General features: G+C 39.6%; 1 protein-coding gene across 10 annotated transcripts in view; it reads left to right on the plus strand.

The window, feature by feature from the left end:
• Ptpn20 (protein tyrosine phosphatase, non-receptor type 20) overlaps positions 1 to 15,929 on the plus strand; it is a 64,210-nt gene that overhangs the window by 33,225 nt on the left and 15,056 nt on the right. For 7 of the 10 annotated variants that reach the window (XM_006252765.5, XM_006252767.5, XM_063275362.1 and 4 more), the window contains 3 exons: positions 2,056 to 2,204; positions 4,901 to 4,991; positions 15,198 to 15,532. In XM_006252765.5, coding sequence (XP_006252827.1) covers positions 2,056 to 2,204; positions 4,901 to 4,991; positions 15,198 to 15,532 — 575 coding nt within the window. The remainder of the gene's footprint in view (positions 1 to 2,055; positions 2,205 to 4,900; positions 4,992 to 15,197; positions 15,533 to 15,929) is intronic. The other 3 variants (XM_063275364.1, XM_039094472.2, XM_039094471.2) reach the window with 2 other exon arrangements.

A 15,929-nucleotide genomic window follows, 5' to 3' on the forward strand; every position in this document is an offset into this window, starting at 1 on the left:
AGGGAGCTTCTTTGAGAATTACTTGTCTGTAGATGCTGTGGATTTACTTCTGTGATCTACTTCGTTGGCATGTGCCCATTTTTGTGGCAGTATTATGTTTTGGTTACTATATCCTTGCAACATTATAATATCTTATTAGGTACTCAAACTTGTACTGCTTTGTTTTCTTCCAGATTGACTGACTAATAGGCAGCTTTAGTTGCTTCCGTGTGAATTTTACATTTTTCCTATTTTCATATGGAGAAAGCTGTCGACACTTGGCAGGCATTGCTTTCCCTCTGTCAGTGGAGAGTTTAGTGATATTGGCTTGTCCACTCCGTGGGTATAGGAGGTCTTTTCACTTTCCAACGAGCTGTCCATTTTTCTTTGTCCAGATTTTGTAATTTCTGTTGTAGAGATCATCCAACTTCCGTCATTAAGTGTATCACTCGCACTAAACAGTTTATTTTAGCAGACTTGACTTGTTTATTGATTTCTTGATCAACAAGTTTGTTATTATTTTATAAAATTACATTGGCTTTGCCTGTTGATTTTGTATCCTGTAAATTTAGTAAATTCATCCGTTCTAGCAAGTTTTGGGAGGAAAATTAGTACTTTTTTTTTTTTTTACATAGAAAAATGTGTCTACTAATGGGTAATCTTTCACTTCCTCCTTCCTTTTTGTCATTTCTCACTGGATAAGATTTCCAATCCTCTGTTGAGTATTAGTATGAAAATGGACATTAGTTCAGCTCACGCTTTCTGAGTAAAAACGTTTAGCTTTTCTTCATCAGTATATTTGTTGTGGGTTATAATGTATACTTTTATTGTGTTAACTTATTGGGATTTAAATGTTTTGTTTTTACCATGAAAGGACATTGAATTTTACTAAATGCTTTTTCTGCGTCTGTCAAAATTACCAAATCACTTTGATATGATACATTACACAATTGGAATCTCTAAGGCTTTTATATTTCTGTTTGTTTTGTCCTGGTTCAAAGAATATCAGAATATCCTCCTCTGTTGTGAGAATTGTATCTCCTCTCATGGACTGCTTATACTGCTTCTCATACTGTTGTTACAGAAGCTTATAAAGAATTGAAGAACATTATTTGGCTGTCCATTCACCTGACAACCTCTTCCTTCTGCGACTCAAAAAGGCTCCTAACGATATCCCAGGATGTTTCAGTTTAACCTGAGCCACCCAGGGATAGTTAGGTTCTTGGGAATGATCATCTTCTTCTTTTGTTTAATTGATTTTATATATTTTTATTAGTAGTAACTCAATTTTAGAAGCTTACTTTCTGTTCACATTGTTTTCTTTGGAAAGAGATTTTGAAAACTTCAATATTTTACCTTAAAATTGTGAAACTGTTAAAGTATATTTTATTATGAACTTCTAGACTTATTGTATTTTTGACCCACAGATGATATTTATAAAGTTTCAGATACTTGGAACTTATACTGACCATGTGACTTAAAGGTCGTTTTAAAATGATGGATTCCATATGTGCTCTTTGATAAAGAACACACTCTTCTATTATTATGTGTTGGTATATATTCTTTATTCTGTCTTATGATAGTACTTAAGCCATCTCTGTCTTTCGATGTGTTTCATGTTGTCTGGTCTATTCTTGTAGAGACAGACAGGTATTGGAATCTGCGTGTCCTCTCACATAGACTTTAGGGACTTCTAAATACTTGATTCTGTGGAGGACAAAGAGCCCTGTCTTTTTTTTTTTTTTAAATCCACACTGTTATGCATTCTTGCCTTGGTGTCATTGTCAATCCACACAACGTGCTCATAGTTTAAGACTGCATATGCTTCATCTACTTTATGTCTAATCACTCTGAATGGATCTTGTCTACAAATGGTAGATTTTTATAACTCCAAGGTACAGAGCATATATTTTTTTTTTAAATGATAGTCTATTTAAATGTAACAGACTCGTATCGAAAAGTAAAGTTCTGTTAAAGTCTAAATCTTTGTATTTAGACAGGAAGAAAGTCTAAGAAACATAAAGTGCCCTCGAGTGTCTATTGGAGCTTACACTTGCGGCCTTTTCTGTTTCTCAGGCACTGACACAGCTGTCTCGGAAAGGGAGCTGACTCAGTTAGCTCAGATCCGACCGCTAATATTCAACAGTTCCTCAAGAGCTGCCCTGAGGGACTGTTTGAAAGCGCTCCAGAAAAAAGAAGAGCTTGATATCATCCGTGAGTTTTTGGTAAATATGTTGGTCTAAGGAAAAGTTTATAATTTCCTTTTTTCTACCACAACAAGGAATTTTCTTTCCTTTTCTCCTCCTTCCCCTCCTCCTCCTTCCCTTCCTCCTCCTCCTTCCCTTCCTCCTCCTCCTCCTTCCCCTCCTTCTCCTCCTTTCCCTCCTCCTCCTCCCCCTTCTCATCCTCCTCCCCTCCCTCCTCCTCCTCCTCCTTCCTCTTCTTCCTGTTCTTCTTCTTTTATTAGTATGCTGCTTGTATTTTTAAACACCATATCTGTAAAATAATAGATGTCCATGGTAAAATAACCCGGCAGCACAAGGCTGTAAAGTATATCCTCTCCGGGCTCTCCTTCCCACTCCCTCTGGGCCCTTAACGATTAGGCTTCTTATTGTACACTTACGGAAGTGTTGGCATGTTCTCTATTCACAAGTGAACTCCGTTAAAGAAATCCTCTATAACAAACAATGTTCACTCATATTACCACTATATACAGCTGTGTCTTTGAGTTAATTGCATGTCAAGTATCTTCATTTTTTGAAATAGTTTTGAGAAATTTAGCTTGTTCTACTCTCTGCTTTTTAAACAGCAATCATTCTTCATATGCTTTTTTTATATGTATCTATTTAAAGAACAAATTTCTAGAAAGAGTATTTTGTGCTATCAAATTTTCACATTTGTTGATCATGAGTTTTGTTGATGATCTGTAATTTCTTTATTATAAGATTCAAAGTTAATCTTTCCATGTTTTAAAGCATTGCATATCAATATGCAGTTTTTACTCATATTTTGCTTATCATTTCCATATTAATTACTCTTCCTATAATAAAGAAATTATATATATTTATATTTGTACATATAAATAATATATGCAGTCTCTCTCTATATATATCCATATATATATATATATATATATATATAGTATATTTAGACACACAGATGTAAGCACATCCACATGCACTTATTTTCCATGAATGATAACTAATTTTAGTAGTGAAATTCAGTGATCAAAGGACTTTTGGATTTTTATATTATATCCATTTTTTAGTAATATTCATTTCAGTCTAAGAATATAATAATTATGTTTTCTGGCACAATTAAAATGTTTTTCAGTATTTAAATTTTTTATTCAGTATCCAGTTAGCATTTAACTTGATTTAAGGCTTTTAGAAGAAATCACTATTGTGTATCTGTGCATTTGTCTTAAAACTCTACTGAATTTTTTAAAAAAAATTTTAAATTTTTTGGTAATGAATGATGGCATTTTATCTTAGATTTTTAAAAATTGACTTTATTGTTCAGGCACTGGCTCCATACGTCTAAGCTTTATCATATATAAGACTAACTTAATTACCGTTGTGTGAGTTTCTTTGTTCTGGTTTTTCTTAAAGATTTTTTCTGGGCTGGTTTTAGAATTGGCTTTTAGAAGGAGTAAAACTGGCCATAGTGCCCTAGTGCTTGACACCTAGGCAAGCGCCTTCTTAGGATGGCAGCAGTCATAAGCACTGGCGATTAAATATTGGATACAGAGAAATTAGCAAAGGACATTCAACATACACAGTCTCAGGATTTATCCACATATATTAAACAAGGAGGACCTGCTGCTTCCCAGTCTCTTTTGTGCCACTTGTCCTCTGTGTCTGTGCGCTCCACATTACTGGTCTCTGTCAACTGTAGATCAAAAATATTTGGCAGTACATTGCATCTGTGTTGAAATTCCTATCCTGCCTTTCAGAACTATGTATACAGAATTTAGATTATATTGAGTATAACTGATTGGAAGATAATTTAAGTATGGGAGAATGCACAGGTCATATGAAAATACTGCCCCCCCATTTTTTTTTTGGTTCTTTTTTTTCGGAGCTGGGGACCGAACCCAGGGCCTTGCGCTTCCTAGGTAAGCGCTCTACCACTGAGCTAAATCCCCAGCCCCTGCCCCCCCATTTTATATACATGCTCTAATTATTTCCATGAGAGTCCTGGGACCAGTTCTTTATGGACACCAATGGATGAGGAAGTAGGGTTTCCTGGCTTTATCCTACCTCAGATGCTAGACCAGTGTGCTCTGTCACTGCTGTAGCTGGAAGGACACCCTTGACCACCCTTCCCCCTTCCTTCCCCGCGCATCAGACACAATTCGACACTGTCACTAATACTGTTGTTTCTGTGTGTCACATGACACCCTAACCAGGTGATAATTCTTTATTAACTGCCTGAGGATGGGAAAGGGCTTTATTCTGTCTTTGTATTCCAGTATGTAGAACTAGTTGCTTGATTAAATTTTTGTGAATTCACACTTCTTAAAGAATTTCTTTTGAAAGGAAGATAATTCTTTTTTCAGTAAGCCAGCTATGATTTCTTCAAGAAGTAAATTGTAAGTCTTCTTGTAGCTTCTTGTTGAAATATTTGTTATAGTTGTTTTGTTTATAAAATGATAATGGTATGATTAGAAGATAAGAACTAAGTATTCTATTTTATTTTTCATGAAAGGGTTTCCATGAATAGTGTTCAGGGAGGGAAATTATCTTGAGAATTTAACATTTTTTTATCAAGCGACTAATTGACTTATTCTCTTAACTTGGGATAGTGTACGCAGTCCTTATTGGATGAGATTCTAGTTTCCCTGGTTTATTATATAACACTGAATGTCAGGTTATACTTGAAATAGTAAATACATGGCCCCCTTTTTTAATTTTTGAAGGAATTAGAAGAAATGATTCCGCCTGATGACTTCAAGTCTGGGTATGAGCTACAGAACAGAGACAAGAACAGATACCGAGATATTCTTCCATGTAAGCTGAGAACATTTTAAGTTTCTTTCCTGTTAACAGTAGGGAAAAGGGAAAAGCCCACTTTTTGCATGACAGATTCTGAACTTTAACCATGAATAACTCTAGTAGCTAGCACTGGATTACCTGGGCTAGGATATATGATATCTCTTCTGACAACTGTCAATGAACTATTTACACAGCCCTTTACCCTTGATGCCCATCTAAAACAACGCCTGAGACATCTGTCACTTGGTGTCTTAAGCCTGGCTACCTTCCCCAGCAGTTTGTTTAAACATTAAAACACAATGGGGCTTTTTATATCCTCTGCTCTAGACATTAAAGCTAACTTATCACTCTGCCGCCCAACAGGCAGCTGCTTTTGATGATGTCCAAAGGGCTGTACTCCTGCTTCCCTATACAGTAGAAAGTAGACCGGTTCCCTTCCTCAGTGAACTTGCTCACAGCCTTCGTCAGTCTCAGCCACCCAAAAACACAGAAAGAAAACACAATAATGCAGTCTTTTTTTTTTTCATCTTTATTAACTTGGGTATTTCTTATTTACATTTCAACTGTTATTCCCTTTCCTGGTTTCCAGGCCAACATCCCCTAACCCCTCCCCCTCCCCTTCGCTATAGGTGTTCCCCTCCCCATCCTCCCCCCATTACCGCCCTCCCCCCAACAATCACGTTCACTGGGGGTTTCAGTCTTAGCAGGACCAAGGACTTCCCCTTCCACTGCTGCTCTTACTAGGCTATTCATTGCTACCTATGAGGTCAGAGTCCAGGGTCAGTCCATGTATAGTCTTTGGGTAGTGGCTTAGTCCCTGGAAGCTCTGGTTGCTTGACATTGTTGTTCACATGGGGTCTCGAGCCCCTTCAAGCTCTTCCAGTCCTTTCTAAGATTCCTTCAACGGGGGTCCTGATCTCAGTTCAGTGGTTTAATTATGGCATTCACCTATGTATTTGCTGTATTCTGGCTGTGTCTCTCAGGAGAGATCTACATCTGGTTCCTGTCGGCCTGCACTTCTTTGCTTCATCCATCTTATCTAGTTTGGTGGCTGTATATGTATGGACCACATGTGGGGCAGGCTCTGAATGGGTGTTCCTTCTGCCTCTGCTCTAAACTTTGCCTCCCTGTTCCCTCCCAAGGGTATTCTTGTTCCCCTTTTAAAGAAGGAGTGAAGCATTCGCATTTTGGTCATCCTTCTTGAGTTTCATGTGTTCTGTGCATCTAGGGTAATTCGAGCATTTGGGCTAATAGCCACTTATCAATGAGTGCATACCATGTGTGTTTTTCTGTGATTGGGTTAGCTCACTCAGGATGATATTTTCCAGTTCCGACCATTTGCCTACGAATTTCATAAAGTCATTGTTTTTGATAGCTGAGTAATATTCCATTGTGTAGATGTACCACATTTTCTGTATCCATTCCTCTGTTGAAGGGCATCTGGGTTCTTTCCAGCTTCTGGCTATTATAAATAAGGCTGCTATGGACATAGTGGAGCATGTGTCTTTTTTATATGTTGGGGCATCTTTTGGGTATATGCCCAAGAGAGGTATAGCTGGGTCCTCAGGTAGTTCAATGTCCAGTTTTCTGAGGAACCTCCAGACTGATTTCCAGAATGGTTGTACCAGTCTGCAATCCCACCAACAATGGAGGGGTGTTCCTCTTTCTCCACATCCTCGCCAGCATCTGCTGTCGCCGAAGTTTTTGATCTTAGCCATTCTCACTGATGTGAGGTGAAATCTCAGGGTTGTTTTGATTTGCATTTCCCTTATGACTAAAGATGTTGAACATTTCTTTAGGTGTTTCTCAGCCATTTGGCATTCCTCAGCTGTGAATTCTTTGTTTATGTCTTAATAGGATTATTTGTTTCCCTGCAGTCTAACTTCTTGAGTTCTTTGTATATTTTGGATATAAGCCCTCTATCAGTTATAGGATTGGTAAAGATCTTTTCCCAATTTGTTGGTTGCCGTTTTGTCCTAACAACAGTGTCCTTTGCCTTATGGAAGCTTTGCGGTTTTATGAGATCCCATTTGTCAATTCTTGATCTTAGAGCATAAGCCATTGGTGTTTTGTTCAGGAAATTTTCTCCAGTGCCTATGTGTTCGAGATTCTTCCCCACTTTTTCTTCTATTAGTTTGAGTGTATCTGGTTTGATGTGGAGGTCCTTGATCCACTTGGACTTAAGCTTTGTATAGGGTGATAAGCATGGATCGATCTGCATTCTTCTACATGCTGACCTCCAGTTGAACCAGCACCATTTGCTGAAAATGCTATCTTTTTTCCATTGGATGGTTTTGGCTCCTTTGTCAAAAATCAAGTGACCATAGGTGTGTGGGTTCTTTTCTGGGTCTTCAATTCTATTCCACTGGTCTATCTATACCAATACCATAATACAGTCTTAATGGAAATTTTATTCTGTGATCATTTCTTAGTACAATCATCCACCATTAAAGCCAGAAAGCTGAGTCATTTGTTAAATGCAAAGAGTGCTTGCAAATTCTTTTCCTCTCACCTGTTCAATACTCTCAAGTCTCCCTACACTTCTTATTGACATTGCTGCCCGTCTGGGTGAGTGTCTCTCCCCTCTCAGCTGATGTCTGTCTTCTTTGTGTCCCTGTCTTACTCATTCCAGCAGCGGCTGCACTGATTTTCTTACAGCACAGTCAGGATATCCAGCTGTTCTCTCCAGTGGTGCTCTGGTGCTGTCACAGTGGTTTTCCTCTGTGTTTGTCTCTAAAGCTTCTGTGGGTTTCTTGTCTTCCCTCCATATGATCAAACCTATGCAAGAACTACCTTCCTTCTGAGCTGTGGTGATCCCTCTGTCTTCCGTAGCTCGTCAGCCTAGCCTTTGCTGTTTTCCTCAAAGCTAGATTCGATGATTTTCTAATGGTTCTACTGTCTTGGGAGTGAGTATGCTTCCTATTCACCAGATTATGCCTTAATGATTTTCATTGTTTCTCTAAGTACATTGGAGAGTAGTAAAAATCAAAGGGGCACAATGTCTGCCAAGACAGAATAGACACTTTTATGTTTTGTTATAAAGCAACGAGTACCTTCTCAAGATGGTTAAACCAGTGCATTCTGTTGTCTTCCGTGAGACAGTATGGAGTTCAAGAGTATGTATTTCTGACAATCTGCTCAACAGGCCACTATACAACATGTTAGCAGTGGAAAGAATTTGATGTTCCTCTGAAAGGTCAAAGGTCTCATATGTTGATTTTTATCCCTTCAGTGTGCAATTAATTACTCTTCAAGGAGACTGAAAGTAAATAAGGTTTTAAAAATGATCCTCTCAGGACTACAAGAAGTAAAAGGCACACTTGTACACATTCACACGATCCTCTTCCAAGTTTCTCCTGTGGACAGGACTGTAGAGATGCAAAACAGTTCACTTAAAAAATTAAAAAATAAGGAAAATCATCCTAAACTTTTTGCTTTACTTAAACTGTGATTCAACTAAGCTCTATTTTAAGATTTTCTTACTTTATAACACAGTCTAGTCTAACCCAAGCAGCAGCCTATGAACGCACCTAGTGTCTTCATCACAAATACAAAGGAAGTTCTGATGGCATGTCAGGAAAGCCAGAAGCCATTTATTTGCCCTTGGTTCAGTTAGTCTTTACTCTGCAAACCCCAACATGCACACAAACTGTATTATGGGGCAGATTTCAGTTACCACTGTGCCTGAGCTATGTGCAAACATAGCACGTATGACAGTTACTTCTTCTGTGTACAAATGACTGCCAGTGAAACTTGGGTAGCGTACCAGGGCTTCACCTGCCTTTTTTCCAAATCTGCTTGCTTTGTGTGAACAAACAGCAGAGCATGTAGCTGTGCTGTCCCTTCATCTCCAGTGAGAAGCCTGTGTGGCATTCTGCAAACAGGGTCACCAAGAGAGCCGACTCACAAACACAGCAGTCAGTGGCAGCAAAATTACACACACACACACACACACACACACACACACACACACACACACACACGCACACACACATGCACACGTTTATATACATTATGTATACATATTATTTATATATAATGTATGTGTACATTACTCTGGGGATAAATTTAGAATTGGATGCAAATGCCCTTATAGAGTAAGTGAATAGCTGACTTGGAGCATGCGGTATTGTTACCAAACAGGGAATTCTGCTGCTGCACCCAGAGGACTTGCTGAAGGGTGACTGACTTACCAAAATGAAAGCACTGAGTAGTTGGGTTGGTTAGAATGAAGGCTGCCTAGGAGACGTGTGCTGGCCAGACTACACTACGGTTACAGCACAGGAACTTTAGCATAGCTTCAGAACAGAGGGAATAGAAAGGGTGAAAATGATAGGAACAAACCCAAATGTGTGAGGGAATATGCCACTCAAGACACAATAACCCTAAGGTATATGACAAAAGAGGAGTTTAAACTGGAAATGAAGTACTTTAATTCTGTGTTTTTAATGTCTTAGAGTTACTGCTCAAAATACGAATCATATTTTAAATTTTTTCTATATATGTATAATTAGGAGGATAGTTTTAAAGCCTTGACAAAAATGTTAAGGGCCCTGAAACAATCGTATTTTTCTTATTGATTATTAAGATAATTTTGCAACTCTAGTTTACATAGTCATATTTATGGCTTTGTACCATCATGCAAAGCAAAGAAAACCTTCAGTACAGTGGTTTCTATGTGGAAACACAGCATATTGCTTTTATTTAACATTTTATGACTTCAAAATCATTTTAATGGCTGCTTAGGGAGTGAGAACACATTATATATCAAGTCTCCTAATTCAATTTGAATATTTTTTGTAACTTGTTTCTGGGTCAAGACATAATCAGGTCTGAAAATGGAAGAATCTTAACTTTCTGAGTATTCTTTTTAACATCGTGAGGTGGCACGGATGATGATATTAGATGAGTTTAAGGATCCCAAAAATATGGAAAAGATATTTTTTCAGGAAAGCTTCCAGTCAAATCTATATTTATATAACAACAACAACAATGAAAATCCTTCTAACCTTTACCTTATACTTTATATATAAAAATGAACTCAAAATAGGTCACAGAACTAAAAATAATAAAAACCATATTTGGGACTAGAGAGATGGTCTGGTGGTTAAGAACACCTGCTGGTCCTCCAAGTTCAGTTCCCAAGACAAGTATCAGAGGGCTCACAGTGGCCTAAAGCCCCAGTTTCATGGAATTTGACATCTCCTATCTTCTGTGCATGTGTATATACACCCATGTGCATGCACACACAGCCCCACACACCACAGGTGGCATGCACACATACATAAATAAATACATTCAGAATGATGTCTAATCAAAAATATGAAAACATGTAACGTCTTGGAGTGAAACCTAAGAAAAAGGTTTTAACATCATTATATTTAGTAAAAATGTTCTCAGTAGGACACAAAACTTTGAAACTGCCAAGGGAAAAATAATTAGACTTCATCAAACTTGAAAAATAATTGCTCTCTGAAGTATACCATTCTAAAAGCAAAATGGCAAGTATCAGGCTAGAAGAAACTTAAGTGCAAAACATCTACGTGACAAGGAATATACATTTATAATACAGTAAGAATTCTGTAAGTCAAAACCAATAACCCCACAGTAAATGAGCGAGATCTGAGAAGGCACTTTGAGGAGGAGTATGAGTGTCACTGGAAGTTGTTTGCTTTCAGTCGGCAAAGCCTGGAACTCACTTCATTGTTCAAATGTAGGGATAGATCAGACTTTCAGTTTTGTGATAATGTAGTTCAAAGGGATTTCAACCATCTTTTCCTTCTATCAGGTATCTCGCAGGCCATTATTGTGCATAAACAGTAGCAAACACTCCGGATTAGTTCACAGCACGTCTTCATGTCAGAGAGTAGAAGATAAAAGTAAAAGGAGCTTCTGTGGTGAAGTGTCTAGGGGTTCAAGTATCTAGGGAATGTTGAAATGCTCCCTTCTATGGAGAAAGATACATGGCTGTATCAGGCTTCTATAGTCAGAAAGAAGACACAATGCCTTGTGAGCCTTTGTAGCTCCTTGGTGGCAACATACTTACTTCTCTTTTAGATAGGGTTCTCAAGACTCTGCTGCAAATGTAAAGCTCTCTGAAAAGCGCTGTGCTGCTCAGATCCTGCAGGCATAATGGCCGCTAGGAGGGATGCTGTTCAGAACCTGTTGCAGTGTTGGAAAGAGCCTTGGCATTTTAGAGCGATGTCTACAATCCCTGTAGGAGCTGCTTTCCTTTGGAGAAGCAGGTTTTCAGCCTAGTACACCATAGCAGAGATGGCATAATAGAGAACTAAGTAGATATTGCTTCCCTACCAACAACCAAGCCATTAAGCTGGGTATACACAAGAGCATTTGCTTATCAGAAAGAAATGGTAGATGTGAGACTCTTCCTGAGTAGATCCTCGATGGCTTACTTTTCTATTGCTGTGACAAAGCATACGACCAAGACAACCTATAAAAGAAAGCATTTAATTTGAGAGCTCATGTTTCAGAGGATTAGAGACCATGAACATCATGGCAACAGGCAGGCCAGCATGGCACTGGAGCAGGAACTTAGATCCACAAGCATGAGGCAGTGAGAGAACTGGGAAGTGGCTTCACAAGTCTCAAAGCCCACCCAGTGACACAACTCCTACCATAAAGTCAGACCTCCTGATCCTTACCAAACAGTTCACCAACTGGGGAACAAACATTCAAATATACGAGCCGATGGGGCCCATTCTCATTCAAACCACCACAAACCTGAAGACACAAGTAAGTTCCTTGTCAAAAAATTGTACAAAAACATCTATGATCTCCATTCTTGGTACACTGTCTTCTCTTCTCAGCTTGTACCTATGTTCTTATGAGGAGTTCCCTATGATAAATTGACAGGGGAAGCAGAGTTCTACATGGTTCTGAATTGTTTCTGTGGACCACCTGGGCCACTGTTGTGCTACTGTAGTTCATCTTTGAGACATTTCTGAAGTACTGGTGAAGGGAATTATATCTACTGCGAATAACTTTGCTCGGTGTACTTGATGGTTCATTTTTCTTGGAGAAATGATTGACAGGTTAAGCTTAGGTGATAGCCAGTGCCTTAACTGGATGGGTGGTCAAGGCCTTGGAAGGAACAAAGTTGAAAGAGGTCTAGGGAAATGATATATAGGTAGAGCTTTCCAGATGAGCACGCCCCACATGAATCCTATGTCTCACATGAGTCAGCAGAGGACAGTAACCATGTGGGTAGGATATTGTCTGTGGACATCTGTCATTTCCTAATGATTCTGCCATTGTTCAGTAGCTCATGAAAAATTAAAACCAGCCCATTTGGCACTATTGGAAGCTATGTATGGATTCAGCTTCACAGACTTCTTACCAAGAGTAACCATTGCTGAGTATCTGGGCTTCTAGAAGCCTGGGGCATTGCAGAGTCTCTGATAGGAAGCCTCATCCCTGAGGTGGCAGGTTATGCTGAGCCACTTCTATCATGAAAGAAACTGATTTTTTTCTAACAAAAGAGAATTTTTCTCTGAATATGGTTTTGCCTTCCCTAGATGCAGTTGCTTTTTGTGAGTTTACCATCTGTAGACCTACAGAACGTCTTACATCATGATCCACACAAAACTCTGTGGCAAATGGCTCTTTGCAGTGGTTTTTTCTGTGAGGGTCATATAGACTCTACCATTCTGAGGAGACTTACTTGAGATAGTGGTTAAATGATGTTTTGAAGAGAATTCTAGTGCCAAATAGGTGACAGCCTTCCTAGAACAATTTTCTCTCGTGGACTGAGCATGCAGTACCTGCTACAGCCGGGACTCAGGGATTCGTGGGTGCACATTGGAAAACACGACTCTGACAGTGCCTGTGACTCCCACTCTGTCCTTTCGTTGTGTTGTTTTAAGAATATTTTTATTATTTCTTTGAGATGTTTTACATGTTTTGATCCTGTTCATCCTCTCTCAACTCTTCCTAGATCCCTCCTCTCACCCTATGGTGAAGGCCAGAGTTGTGCCCAGTTCTCCTCTTGTTGCTGGGATCTGCCCTTGTTGGGCTTTTGCAGGTCTTACATGTGCTGTCACGACCATTGCGAGTTCACATATGCACCTGCCCGGTCTCAGCAGACACTCTTGGGTGTGCGATGTTTTACCAGGGCATGGGTGGCTTCTCACTCTTTGAGAAAGCCTCTCCCAGAAGCTCTCTGTTGCCAGTAGCACCTCAGCTGGGCATGGAGCTTTGTGCCCAACTCCCTCTTCGGGCTGGGATCTGTTCTTGTGGCCTTTTGTGGGTCTTGTTTGTGCAACCACAACCTTTGTGAGTTCACACATGCAGTTTCCTGCTGTGTCCAGAAAACCCTCTCCTTGTCCAGAAAACCACCTTCCCTGGCTCTTCTGTTTTTTTGCACCGCCTTCTGCAGTAGTGCCCAACCTTTGGAGGAGGAAGCTCATGTGTAGGTTTCATTTAGGGACGAACATTCCGCAGTGTCTTGTTCTCTGCATTTTGCCAAGTCATGGGTCTCTACATTAATCATTAATTATCTGCTAGCAAATATAAGCTTCTCTGATGAGGGCTAAGATGTACATTAATATATGGGTATAAGGTAGGTCATTAGGATTTAATACTATGTCCTCTAGCATCGTAACAGTCTCCTAGGGCCTACAGTTCTAATAATGGTGTTCACTATGGGTTTCATCTTGTGGGATGGACCTTTAATCCAGTCAGAAAGTGGTTGTTTGCTTCTATGATGTTGGCCTTGAGGTCTTAACAATTCTTTTCATTAATGTTATCCTAACTCAAGCAATGTCTTTCTGCAAACTTGAGTCTTTCTTAAGAGTCAACAAACACATAATTACTTGGGGATTTGTGGAGCCCAGAAAGTCTTCATAGAATGTTACAAGTTAGCACCATGTACTGATCTTGCTCCCATTTTGAAATATTTGGTGTCTTTCTATATCTTGCAATAGATTTTTCTATTCATCTTAATAAGAGAATTCTGTGTCATATTTTGGAAGTCATAGACCTTATTTGGTGACAAGTAAGTATAATGTAGCTGAAGTGTTGGTGGAACAGAGCTCAGATGTCTGTGCAGTAAGGCAAGGGCTCCTGAGCATTGACGATTACTGTGGGACAAAAACGACGGTTTTTTCTCATAGTCCCTGACAGTGCTAGACAAGCCCCATGCTGTGTGGAGACAGGATTGGAAAAGGTGGCTGCCCGGCTAGAAGAAGGGCATTGGTAGACTTCCATTAATACTAGAATTTGTCTCCACACCACTTTCCTACTTTGTAAAAACTCTGTTCTTTGTTGCTCTAAACTTACAGATTTCCTCCATTTTCAGGAGAATGCCATTTGCTCTTGTTCTGAGCATGCTTCTGTGCTGTGCGCACTTGTGTACACTACACTGCTGTATCTCTCAGAAGTCCTGTAGGACAGTGCTGACGGCACTCTTCCATTTCCTGCATGTGTGTGTGTGTGTGTGTGTGTGTGTGTGTGTAAATGTGTGTGTGAATGTGTGTGTATGTGTGTGTATGTGTGTGTGTGTATGTGTGTGTGTGTAAATGTGTGTATGTGTGTGAATGTGTGTGTGTATGTGGGTGTATGTGTGTGTATATGTGCATAGTATGTGTGTATATGTGTGTATATATATTTCTAAATTCTTGCACATAGGTTTTATGAAGGGATGAATTTATTTTTTTTAACATTTTATTCATTCTTTGAGTTTTATATCATGCACCCCAGTCCTACTCATCTCGTCATCCTCTCATATCTGCCCTCTGCCCTTGCAATCCCCCTAAATAACACACACACACACACACACACACACACACACACACACACACACACACAAGAAGCCATCTCGTGGAAGCTGTAGTGTACTCCTCTCCCATCCCAAAGTCCACATCACCTGTGAATGTTGGAGCAAATGGAGGGGCCAGGCCTGCTGATACTAATCCGTAGGATCTCCATGACACAGGGCAACAGGATAACCAGTGGGAGTTCCAATGAGGAGCCAGTATTAACAGTGTCACAGAAGCCAGAGACCTTTAACTAGACCAATGACTCATTGCAATGGAGCGATGAATTTAAACTTAGCCCTTTTGAAAATAATCTCCTCTGCCATTTTCTTTTGAGGGAATGGTAAAGAAATTCATGGACTTACCTACGTGAGATGCTTTCCTAAAGTCTGGGTAGCACAACCCACTCTTCCATTATTTTTACCACATGTTTCTGTTTCCATAATAGATGATTCAACCCGTGTTCCTCTTGGAAAAAACAAGGACTACATCAACGCTAGTTACATTAGAATAGTAAATCATGAAGAAGAGTATTTTTATATCGCCACTCAAGGACCACTGCCGGACACTATAGAAGACTTTTGGCAGATGGTTTTGGAAAATAATTGTAATGTTATTGCTATGATAACCAGAGAGATAGAAGGTGGAGTTATCAAGTGTTGCAGTTACTGGCCCGTTTCTCTGAAGGAGCCTTTGGAATTCAAACACTTTCATGTCCTTCTGGAGAACTTTCAGATAACTCAGTATTTTGTCATCCGAATATTTCAAATTGTGAAGAAGTCCGTAAGTCTTATAATGCTTGTAGATGCATGTTTTACAATATAAGCTGGTGTGTTTGAGTATCTACTGAGGGAATGCCATGTTTGCTTGGTGTCACTCGGCAGCCTGCTCTTCTCTGAAGGGAAATGGAGGAGCCATGGGTCTGTTGAAAGAGGGAGGTGGGGAAGTGGAGCAATAGAGAGAAGGAGGCCGCTGTTGGGATGCATTGTGTGAGAGAAGAGTAAATAAAAAGAAAATAAATTTAAAGAGTGACTTTTGTTATTGGTGGTGGGGCACACCTTTAATCACAGTCCTCTGAAGGCAGAGGCAGGTGGATCTCTGTGACTTCAAGTCTGGTCTACAGAGAAAGTTCCAGGACAGCCAGCTGTAGAAGAAAATGGAGTAACTTTTTATCTCTTTG

Source organism: Rattus norvegicus, chromosome 16 (assembly GCF_036323735.1).
Source record: "Rattus norvegicus strain BN/NHsdMcwi chromosome 16, GRCr8, whole genome shotgun sequence".
Lineage (NCBI taxonomy): Eukaryota > Metazoa > Chordata > Mammalia > Rodentia > Muridae > Rattus > Rattus norvegicus.